The sequence below is a fragment of the Myxine glutinosa genome, chromosome 9, assembly GCF_964187855.1.
Source record: "Myxine glutinosa chromosome 9, kmMyxGlut1.1, whole genome shotgun sequence".
NCBI lineage: Eukaryota > Metazoa > Chordata > Myxini > Myxiniformes > Myxinidae > Myxine > Myxine glutinosa.
This window is the reverse complement of record NC_136269.1, coordinates 121,808,842-121,820,973: the sequence shown is the minus strand read 5'-3', so window position 1 is coordinate 121,820,973 and position 12,132 is coordinate 121,808,842. Positions and strand designations below refer to the sequence as shown.

General features: G+C 44.8%; 1 protein-coding gene across 1 annotated transcript in view; it reads right to left on the bottom strand.

Moving 5' to 3' along the window:
* Positions 1 to 11,759, bottom strand: part of LOC137434993 (translocon-associated protein subunit alpha-like) — a 37,078-nt gene extending 25,319 nt beyond the window's left edge. Inside the window, exons 1-4 of the mRNA XM_068128302.2 lie at positions 11,673 to 11,759; positions 5,209 to 5,283; positions 3,079 to 3,230; positions 719 to 788 (exon numbers count right to left, since the gene is read on the bottom strand). Of these exons, the coding sequence (XP_067984403.2) occupies positions 719 to 788; positions 3,079 to 3,230; positions 5,209 to 5,283; positions 11,673 to 11,736 (361 nt within the window). The 5' untranslated portion in view covers positions 11,737 to 11,759. The remainder of the gene's footprint in view (positions 1 to 718; positions 789 to 3,078; positions 3,231 to 5,208; positions 5,284 to 11,672) is intronic.
* Between the last annotated feature and the right edge of the window lie 373 nt (positions 11,760 to 12,132).

Here is a 12,132-nt window from a genome sequence, read left to right as displayed (position 1 = left end):
TCTTGCCCCATCCGCACCAAATGTCCAGCCCATCTCAGCCGGCATTTCACCAATCTCCCCCATCAAGCTCATCCGCACACCATCTCCTCTCTGAGTTCATCCATTCTCCTTCTATCCACCCTCTTCACTCCCGCAATCCTTGTGACCCAGTTGTTCTCACAAACCTGCAGCCTGTTGTTGTGTCTCTGTCAGTACCACCTTCTCCAGACCATACAGGTAGGCCGGCATTACACAAGATATCAGAACCTTTCCTTTCAATCTCCTTTATAAATCTCTGATAAGCTAAAAATACAAACAAACTGTTCACTACAGAGCACCAAAACCTAAATGAGGTTCTTCGAAAATTTAGTTCCAACTTCTTGATTGACCAGACTCAATGTCATAACAGTTAGAGCGTTCACTCTGAGTCTGCGAGGTCAGCGATTCGAACCTGACCCCAACTGCATCATACGAAACACTTTTAAAATGGCACATGCTGCTTCCTTGCTTGATGCTCAGCATTTAGAGGATAGGGCGTGGACAAACAATGTTTGGTTGGCATCCCATGGGGAAGAACAGGGGGAGAAGACTCTCACCTATTGCATTGGCAAAGTATCATAACGTGACGCATTTCATTTTTAAACAGAGGGAACATGCATGTTGTGTGTCCCTTCTCGTGTGATTCCAGACAAACATCACGTAAAAGCCTTCTAGTTCATGCAATGACTTCCCAGCTCACCGGTGAGGAACAAGAAGGTTATGTCGGCTTGGAGAGACCCATTCGGGGGATGTAGATCTCTGGACAAATCCTGCGGGTTTAACATCCCTCGATTAATAAATAGAGCAATCACAAACCATCGTGTATCACGCAGAAGTCGTACGTGAGCACAATATCGATTGAGTTGGGACTTGGGAAGGAGAAATGTACTAACTAGGTAGTTCATAGAACATCTTACCCTGCACAGTGTTCAAGTTTCTAATTCAATATTGGAATAAAATAAAGATTTTAAAGGTTGGACAAAAATGTTTTTAAAGGTTACCTCTTTTGTCTTTTGCACCACCTTATTTAACATGCGACATTAGTTATTCATGCCTGTTGTTTGTGTCCTATATGATGTCACTAAAAACAGTAAGTTTCCTGTTTGGAATTATTGTACACCGCTCCTTTCCTATTCCATCTCCAGGTGCTGCATGATGCGCGCTGAAAGGGAGTACTCAGTTTTCATTCCGGTTTCTTTGTTTGTTTGTTTTCTTGTTTGGCTAGGTGATATCTCAGCCATCCTTTGATCGAGGAAGCTGAAATTTTGGCACAATAGTCATTTTGTTGATGACTCCACCCTTTGCTGCTGCATATCCCAACCCTCAGATCGGTAGGCAGCAGCCTCTTCACTCTCTGCAGACCTGGATAACACCACAAACTGGACAAACAAGTGGAACATGTCTTTCAATCCTGACAAATCTCACACTCTCACCATGTCTCTCCAAAATGACAATCTGGAAAACCCTCCCATCTACTTCCTCAACAATCCTCTCAAAGAAGTTCTGTCACTCAAGCTTTTGGGTCTCACAATCTGCCATGATCTTTCCTGGGAAAACCACATTTCCAAGCTGGCCTCCAAAGCCAGTCGCCGACTGGGCATCCTCCATCATGCGAAGTCCTTCCTTGGCACCTCTGAGCTCCTCACCACAAACAAAGCTTTCATCAACAGCTCAATGGAATACTGTTCTCCCCTCTGGGCCGGTGCTCCTGCCTCACACCTAGCTCGGCTTCACGCTGTAGAAACCAAAGCTTTTAGAATCATTGGAATCTCTCGCGATGAAGCTGATTCTAGGGCCTTTTACTCTCTCACTGCAGGCCGGTTGGTGGTCTTTCTGTCTTTGACCGACTCCTCTCCGGCCTTGCACCCCCTGCTCTGTCTGTGCTCTGTCCCCCAAATACTCCTACAGGTCGCACAAGATCTGTCAGCAACTCTCTTCTGGTGAAACTGCCAAAATTAAGACTCTCTGCTCACCTTCACTCTTTCATTCCTCTTTTTTTCCCACCTCTGGAACAAACTCCCACACTCTCTTCAATCCCACTCCTTCCTCCATGTCTTTAAAACAGCGGTTCACCACCATCTGTTATCTTCCCCCATCCCAAAGTGTCGATAAGTGCTTTGGCAAAAACTGTATTTTTTGGTTTTTTGATTAATCATTGAATTGATTAATTACTTAATTATTATCGATTAATTAAGTACTTGTTTATTTTCTTTCTCATCTGGGCAATATCTCAGGCACCTTTTCAGTTAGGAAGCTGATATTTGGACATGACAATGACCAAGTGATTTGGCTGTAAAGGCTATTTTTGATGTATCAATTAATCCAATAATCAATTAATCAATTAACTATTTAATTATTCGATTAATTACTTGGTTAATTAAGTTTTTTTAATCTTACAGATTCGGATGAAATGGTGGTGGTTTTGGGTATTCTATTAGCCATATTGATTAAGAAATTAATTATTTTACGATTATTATTTATTTTGTTTAATTATTCATTACTTATTTATTTTCTTTCTCATCTCGGAAATATCTCAGGCACCTTTTGAGTTCGGAAGCTGATATTTGGACACGACAGTGACCAAGTGATTTGGCTTTATAGGATATTTTTGATTTATTGATTAATCAATTAATTCTTTTATTTTTGATTAATTAATTATTTCTTAATTTTCAAAAAGTTACAGCTTGGGATGAAACATTGGTGGTTTCGGTATACTATTCTCCAATTGATTAAGAAATTAATTATTTTACTATTATTATTCATTGTGTTTAATTATTAATTATTTCTTTTCTTTCTTATCTAGGCAATATCTCGGGCACCTTTTGAGTTAGGAAGCTGATATTTGGACACGACAGTGACCAAGTGATTTGGCTATAAAGGATATTTTTGATTTATTGATTAATCAATTAATTCTTTAATTTTTGATTAATTAATTATTTCTTAATTTTCAAAAAGTTACAGCTTCGGATGAAACATTGGTGAAACCCATTGCTTAACTCCACTTTGCGCTTTGCTTGCTTGGTGTAATAAAAAGATTAACATTTAACAAACCACAACAACCTGCATGACAGGACTTCCCAGATCTACTCCCTGGTCATCATCGAGATCGAGTTCATCATCTTCGTCGTCCTGTTCCTCAAACTCTCCAGGCCACATCTCCTCCAATCCATCCATCACGGTATCCAGCGAGTCTGCTCGAGCAAACGCGACGCCTGTCCAAAAGACACGGTCCGCAGGACACCTTCCCATCATCAGTTTTCCCTCAAATTTAAATGTTCATATCGCGTTTATCAAGGTTAAAACGTGATGGCTACAAAGTTGTTTTGGCAAAAAATATAAAAAGACCTAAATATATGTTGGAAGCACGTGGAATTTGATTCAAAGTGCCATCAATTCAATTCACATAGGTTGGTCACAACATTCAAAATGAACCATAACATGTGCTGTTTTAGGAACCTTCCATCCAAAAATCTACAACTTCATCTCCCATTGCTATCCTCCTATATTAAATATAGCAATTATGTGTGCATGCGTATGTCTGAAAATCATGGAATAAAAACAGGGTTGGGCCGAACTACACCAAATTTTGCGTGCGTGTTGGTAGTACCCAGGGTCAGGTCATGGGTGCAAAAAAAAACACGATTTACAATTTTCGCCTGTATTTTCTTTCGCCTGTACAACTTGCCACAGTGCAAGTGGTTTACTGACCCCTGCTGCAGACAGGGGGGATTATTAACCACCCCCTTTCCCCTACTGCCCAGGATGCTCCCAGATGGAGCGGGTGTTTATAATTTATGGTAAGTACACCATTATTGACTGAATAAGTCAAAAAAAATCATACAAGAACCTCATTCATGTTGAAGACCCATCATGAGTTCATATTGAGAATGCAACTTCAATTAGCTTCCATTTCAATACTCGGTAGTGTTGTGGTTGGAGCGGCTAATCTGTGTCTGGGAGGTCAGTGGTTCAAACCCTGGCCGAGTCGTCCCAAAAACTTTAAAAATGGTCCGTGCTGCTTCCTTGTTTTGCTTACACACTCAGCATTTAAAAGGATAAAAGCAAAGACAATCTCCATAGCCCATGGGCTGGCATCCATGGGGAGGAGGAAATTCCTCCTCAGGAAATGCTGCGCTGAATACGTGGAAAAGGCGGCGCCATCATTATGACGTCACTGATACCCAGAGTGCTGTGGGTAGTGACACCACTTCCCCCAAGCTCAGTGGCTGTGTGTTTGTCTCGTCTGACAGTCCTGTGTTGTGTCCATACGTGTGGCAGCTCCATCAACTACGAGCCTTGGTTCCTGTTCAAAATCTTATTATAATAGAGCAAACGTATATGGTTATGTCGTTATGTCGCTATGTTTATATGCGACGAAAACTTCTTCTTCTTCTTCAAATGAAATTACCACCCTCTTAATTAACCCTCTTAATTGCGTTAAGACTGCTGAGACTCCTCAGACCTTTGATGACCCTTTAATACCCCCTAGACCCTTCAGACCACCAAGACCCCTGAAGACCCAAAATACCCTGAAGACCCCCAAAGACCCAAAATACCCTTCAAGGCCCTGAGGCTCAAAAAGACCCTGAATACCCAAAAGACTCCGAAGACCCAAAACACCCCGAAGACCCAAAACACCCCAAATACTCAAAAGACACCGTAGACCCTTGAGACCCAAAAGCCTCTGAAGACACCAAAGATCCAAAAGACCCTGAATAACCAAAACACCTCAAAGACCCAAATACCCTTAAAGGCCTAGAGGATCCAAAAGACCATGAAGACCCAAATGGCCCTGAAGACCCAAAACACCATGAAGACCCAAAAGACACCAAAATGGTCAAAGATGCCTAGCCCTCTGAAACGATGTGTGGTGAGGCGCGCGGAGCGCGCCGAGTCACGCTAGTAAAGATAAATAAGTAATAAGAGGAGAGAAAAGACTAGTAGTATGTCTTAAGCTGAATTTCTTTAGTCAACAAATTTTGAGATAAGATTCAGCTAAAGGTTGCACACTGATCTAACCAAGGCAAGGTTGACCTATCAGACATTCTCCGGTTAACCTAGTAGCGTCAAGCACCGAGGATAAGTGTCGAGGTTGGTAACCGGACACAGAAAAACCCAGTAAAGTAATGGTTATTTAAAAATGTTTGCTCGGTTGATAAATCAAATAAATTGTATTGTTGACAATCTCACACTGTGCTCGATGCTGCATGGACATGAAGAGCTGCAGGAGGAGGAGGAGGATGTGCATCATGAAGACTTCCAGCGCTGTGATTGAGAACACACAAAGAATGAGAAAACGTGTTAGCAGTATGGAGTAGAGAGAGAGAGAGAGATCGAGGAGACCCCACTTTGGTGTTCAGTAGCCAGCGGACCAGTTCAGAGGTATCTATTAATATCTTCAATGAAACATGAGCATGCTAACTTTAATGGGGGAAACAAGGAGGGAGGATAATGTTTGGAGTGGAAGGATCGAGTGAGGTCCACCAGGCAAATTCCAAAGACCTGGATTTAAAAGCCTTGGATTCAAATGAGAAATAACAATTGTCATGGCAAAAATAATTTTTGATTGTCATCTTTGAACACGTGATCCCCATGGGAAATTTCCATTGTTTCTGAAGTTTTCAGAAGTTTCAGTTTCAGGCTATTATCTGGCCAGGAAGATGAGCTCCTGCAGTTAATATACTGGTGTCCGAGATTTGGTACTCACCAATTAAAGTCGTCCACGTGACCTGTACTTCAACATTGCAATCATTGGAGGAAGTAAGCCTGGTGTTGGCTTAACGGTTAAGGTGGCTGGCTTGAGATCTTGAGATATTAGGGTCTTGAGTTTGAGCCCCTGCTGTGTTGATTAACACCAGGTGGGTTGACTCAGCCTGTCATCTCTTCAAGGTCAGCAAAATGAGTGCCAGCTGACTGGTAATGGGGGGCACTCCATCAGCAACACAGCCACACCCCCAGAAAATGAAGCAGCAGCTGCCACAGGCCATTGGAGGAGAACCCTTAAAATTTAATTTAATTAATTTAATTAAATTTAATTGACCGATGTGACTTGGCAGCAGATTTTTGAAATTCTCAGTCTTGGGTGATCCAGACCTGGTTTTGATCACCAGCAGGGTTGAATTCACTTCAAGCCGTCGTTCTTGCATCATGTCAGGAAAGTCATCATGGATAAGAATGCAGAGATGGACCGCAGACAGCACAAGCTGAGGATTTGGAGGTGAAAGCTGGTCGGGGACTCCGTGGGTGTACTCGGAGGTAGAAATGATCATGAGGTAGTTGACGAAATCCTGGAGGAAAGAACGTGAGATTGAAGACTCGGAAAGAGGTTAAAGCTGGGACTCATTTTGGACAACCTCGGAAGGATGACAGGGTGAGTCAACCCACTTGGTGTTATTTAAACTGATGACGGAGATCACACCCAAGACCCTGGAATCTTAAGCCAGCCACCTTAACCATTAGGATTGATTGTGTTAGCAGTACAGAGTTCGAGGAAGAGGGAAAGATAAATAAATGGGGAGTCAGAAGAAGGAGCCTCCTGCCAAGCTTATATCTATATGGACTGTACCATTGTGCATTTTGGGAGAGGGGGGCTGGGGGAATTTGCATGTTTGTAGATTTTGAAGAATTATGATGAAAAGTAGAAAAACAATGAAAGTAGTTACTTGCTCGTATGTGAAGGGGCTAGGCGAGCGGCTTTCAAATTGCGGAACGACTGGCTTGGAAAGCAATAACAAGCCACTTGCTAACGGACCACTCACCGGCCCTTGATCCCATGTAGGCTGGAGGCCCGAGGACCCAAATTGTTGACATCCGTTGCCCAAAATACCAAAAAGTCATCATTTGTGAGGATGACTTTGAACACCCATTTCTATTTAACCATCAAATGATTTCCAGATACAAACAGGAACTGTGTTTCATGGCGCACCTGCATAAGCACCTTTCCTCCACATACTGACTAATAAAGTTACATTTTCAGGATTTAGCGGATTTCTGCATGACCCCGAAAGTGGATTTCTGATTTCTGAAATTTAGTGGATTTCTGAACGACCCCGAAGACCCAAAACACCCCGAAGACCCAAAATACCCCAAAGACCCAAAACGCCCCGAAGACCCAAAACCCTGAAGAGCCCGAAGACCCAAAACACCCCAAAGACCCAATGGATTTTTTTCAGGATTTAAAGTGTAAGGTTGTATTGGCTCAAGCGTATCTTCAGATATTTTGCATGAATTGGTTCTACAATTGTGAAATTATAGATCTTCGGTGTCATTTTCATTGGCATCAGGTTCAGTGATTGAAGCACTATTTCCACATTAACCTTGGCACTGGCAAGCTTATATATGCATCGACGTCCTGCTGGCGCACACTGACATCTGCATTGGATGCCACATTGATTGTCAGAGCAGTAGAGATGGGTGAGGTCTCATACCTCTGACAGGGCAGGAAAATTCACAAATAGCACCGGAACTAGAGCTCATTCGTTGGAAACAGTCCATCCATTATTACTTTGAACTGTTAGGTTTGGTTGAGCTATGTAACTGTTACATCAGATTTTCTCTTGATGATGACAACACACAACATGCTCCCTGGATCCATCCTCAGTTGGTGGCGGTTGGTAAGCAGTTTTGTCTGTTTTTGTGGTTAAATGGTTCCGAAGGGCGTCCAGTGTTTTACACTCTCTCCCAGCTAGTGGCTTCTGCATTCCAATTGGCAGTGCCTCATCAATTGAAGACGACCAAATGTATCAAGTTCAAACTGGATATTGATCTTCAAAATGATAATTGACCGGTTGGTTGTTGGTACCTCTCTCAACATCCATGGCACTTCTTCAAAGGACTAATAAGACTCCATGGGGCTGACTCAATCCGAGTTTTCCCACCCGGATTTCTCCCAATGGAAAATCTTCCCTTCTGGATTTGCTGATGACCAATTTCCCCACCAATGTGTCTTGCTCGTCCTCTGCCCCATTTGGATCATCTGATCATGTGAAGGTCAACATCTCTCTGGCTTTCTCAGCCTCAGTGCAGGTGAGTCTGGCATTTCACTCAGGCAAACTGGCAGGGACTACAAGCAGCAATCACACTTTTTTTTTCTTTTCTTTTTGTATACAGAGTCGAGGCTCGTGAAAGAGCTAACATTTATCAAACAAACAAGCAAACAAAGTATATAAAAATGGGAGCGGTCGACAAGATGGGTAGAGAAGGGGAGGAAGCACACAAACACAACATTTGAGAGCAGGGACATCGGGACATGTTTTTGGAGGGAGAGGGCCTGGGGGAGGCAGGATAGGTATAAAACGCAAGGACACCAAGGACTTCCAGGAAGGAAGTCAAAAGTCACCTCTAAAAAGTGGATTTGGGGTGAAATTAGCAGGGGTAGAAAAGATCAAGGTTTTGGATTGGGGAAGATAAGAGATGGTGGTGAACAGCCGTTTTAAAGATCTGAAGGGAGGAGTGGGATTGAAGAGAGTGAGGGAGTTTGTTCCAGAGGCAGGAGAAAAGAGGAATGAAGGAGTGAAGGTGAGCAGAGAGTCTTGATTTTGGCAGTTTAACCATAAGAGGGTTGCAGGCAGATCTTGTGCGACCTGCAGGAATATTTGGGGGACAGAACCCAGAGAGAGCTGGGGGAGCAAGGCCGGAGAGGAGTCGGTAGAAGACGGAAAGACCACCAACCTGCCTGCGGTGATTAAGTGAAAGGCCCTTGGAGTTAGCTTCATCGCGGGAGATTCCAATCATTCTGAACGCTTTGGTTTCAACAGCATGAAGATGAGCTAGGTGTGAGGCAGGAGCACCAGCCCAGCGGGGAGAGCAGTACTCCATTGAGCTGCGGATGAAAGCCTTGTATGTGGTGAGGAGCTCAGGTGTGCCAAGGAAGGACTTCGCACGACGAAGGATGCCCAGTCGGCGACTGGCTTTGGAGGCCAGCTTGGAAATGTGGTTTTCCCAGGAAAGATCATGGCAGATAGTGAGACCCAAAAGCTTGAGTGACAGAACTTCTTGGAGAGGATTATTCAGAAAGTAGATGGGAGGGTTGTCCAGTCGGTCTTTTCAGAGAGACATCGTAAGAGTGTGAGATTTGTCAGGATTGAAAGACATGTTCCACTTGTTTGCCCAGTCTGTGATTTTGTCCAGGTCTGCAGAGAGTGAGGAGGCTACGGACTGCCGATCTGAGGGATGAGGAATGGAGCGGCAGAGAGTGGAGTCATCAGCAAAGAGATAGAGAGGATTTTCAAGAGATTCAGACAGATCATTGATGAAGACCAGAAAAAGCATAGGGCCCAGAACACTGCCTTGGGGGACTCCAGCCTGAACAGGAAGAGGAGATGAGAGAAACCCATTCAGGGCCACACGTTGACTACGACTAGAGAGGAAGTCCGCCAGCCATGCATGGAGATTTCCATGGATACCAAAGGAGGAGAGTTTGGTGAGCAGAGCGGGGTGCCAGACCGTATCGAAGGCACGTGATATGTCGAGGGAGACAGCTCTAATTTCCTGTTTGGCATTGAGGACCTCCATCCATTGTTGAGACAGCAGAAGCAGCATGTCCAGAGTAGAGTGACCTGGTCTGAAACCAAATTGATGATCAGAGATCAAGCCATTGGCGAAGAGGAAAGATTTCATATCCGAAGCAATGATGGATTCCATGACTTTGCTGATAATTGGGAGAAGGCTGATTGGTCTGTAGTTGCTCGGATCTGTTTTTGCACCTTTTTTGTGCAAAGCGGTGATGTTGGCTGATTTCCAAGCAGATGGCAGATGACCTTGAGCAAAAGAGAGGGTGAAGAGAACAGAGAGAGGGAGTGAAAGAGCGGAAGAACAGGATTTTAGGACCCGTGGGCTGATGCCGTCAGGTCCAGTTGCAGAATCAGAGTCGAGGGTTGACAGAAACTTTTCCACCTTGTCAGGAGGAAAGGACACGGAGTTCAGGAGCAGCTGGGTATGACTGGGTATGGTGGGTACAGAGAGGGATGGGTTTGGGACACAAGATTTAGAGGCAAACACAGAGTTGAGGCATTCAGCTTTTTCACCTGCGGAGTCAGCTGTGTAGCCGTTTGAGGTAAGGGAGGGGATGGAGGGGGAACAAACACCAGAAACAGATTTGACCAGATGCCACCAGGATTTGGAAGAGGGAGACAGATAAGAGAGTTCGGTCTTGAGAACGGAGAGATATTGTTTCCTGGCTCTCCTGAGGGTGGACACACACTTGTTTCGGGCTTTGTGAAAGGAAATGAGATTTCCTTCCGTTGGATTTGCTTTCCAGGAGATGAAGGCAAGTTGTTTCTGGGCAACAGCCTCACCACAAGATTCCGTGTACCATGGACGGGAGGAAGGGTATGACAACTGAAGACGAGATGGGATAAATCTGTGCATGAGAGAGAGCAATTTACTTTGGAAGAATTCCCAGTATGAGTTGATGTCAGAGGTGGTAGAGATGGGAGACCAGTCCAGATGATTGATGGCTGCTTGAAGACTGTGCCAGTTGGCCTGAGTGAAATGCCAGACTCGTCGACGCTGAGCAGGCTCCCTGAGAAAGGTCAGAGAGATGTCCACTTTAACAAGCACATGATCAGATGATCCGATTGGAGCAGAAGAAGAGCAGCAGACATTTTCAGGGAAGTTAGTCATAATGAAGTCCAGAAGAGAAGATGCTCCGTTGACTGAGATCCGGGTCGGGAAATTGACAGATTGTGTCAGTCCCAGTGAGTCGCAGAAGTCCTTTGCTGAGGAGCCATGGCTGGTGAGAGAGGTACCCACACCCAGCCAACTGGCATGGTGACAATTGAAATCACCACATATGAGGAAGAGAGAGTTGGGATGAGTAGATAGAAGTTGGTCCATATTATCAGATAGCGAGATGTAGATGGAGTCATCACTGTTTGGTGGACGGTACAACACACATATGAACAAGAGGTGGGAGCGAAGGGGAAGCCGTAGCCAGAGGTATTCCTGGGGGTGAGGTGGAGAGAGTGCAGTGCAGGTCGAGTGAGGAAGAGAGTTTTTGATAAAGATAGCAACCCCACCTCCAGGACGAGGCTCAGGTCTATCATACCGGAGGAGGGAGTAACCCGGGAGAGATACTAAGGAATCAGAGACATCATGAAGGAGGAAAGTTTCTGTTAAGCAGATCACGTCTGGTTTGACAGAAGCAACCTGTATGGAGAGATCAGTTAAGTTTGAATGAAGGCCCCGGATGTTTGAGGTCCATACCGTTAATGAAGAGGAAGGGGGAGCATCGGATACAGAACAGGGGGGAGGAGGGGTAGGGTAAGATGTGGAAGAGGTAGGGAGAGCTGTTGAAGGTGTGTCAGAGATTTCAGAATAGCTCGGAGAAAGGGAAGGATGGGGCGGACAAAAGGTTTGATGGTGATTGGGTGAGGCACAATGAGGTGTTATTTGAGGAGGGGGAAGAGCGAGGCAGAAGGTTGGGGGAGATGGAGATGGAGGTGAGAGTTGGAAGGGGGAAGAAGCGGGGAAGACGCTTTGAGGAGGGGGAGTGAGAGGGGGGAAGTTGAGAAGAAATGAGGGTGGGGAGATTTGAAGGGGAAAGGTCTCTGATATATACCGCTCCTTATATTAACTCAGCCTGGGAATTCTACCACAGAAATTTTCTCCCTCTTATGCAGAGATTCATCCCATCTCGTTTTCAGTATTCTTACCCATTTTCTCGCTCTTGGTACTCTGAATGCTGTGGTGAGGCAGTAGCTTTGAAACAACTTCCATTCTCCTGGAAGGCAAAGGCAACCTAAGATCATTCAACAAATCCGGCAACAGCTGTGTGTCTACTCTCAGGAGAGCCAGAAAACAACATATGTAACCTCCAGAATGATCTTTCAAACTTGTCTCCCTCCTCACACCTGGTAGCACCTTTTCAAGTCTGTCTCTGGTGGATGCTCCCCTTCCATCCCTTCCCTCTTTTCAAATGGCACGACTGCCGACTCCACTCGTGAGAAGGCCGAAGGCCGAATGGCTCAATTCTGTGTTTGCTCCCAAATTTTGTATCCCCAACCCCTCCCTCTGTACCGACCCTTCCTAGTCGTAACAACTGCTCCAGAATTTTGTGTCTTTTGTACCTGAGAAAGTGGAGAAGTTTCTGGCAACCATCGACACCAACTGGAC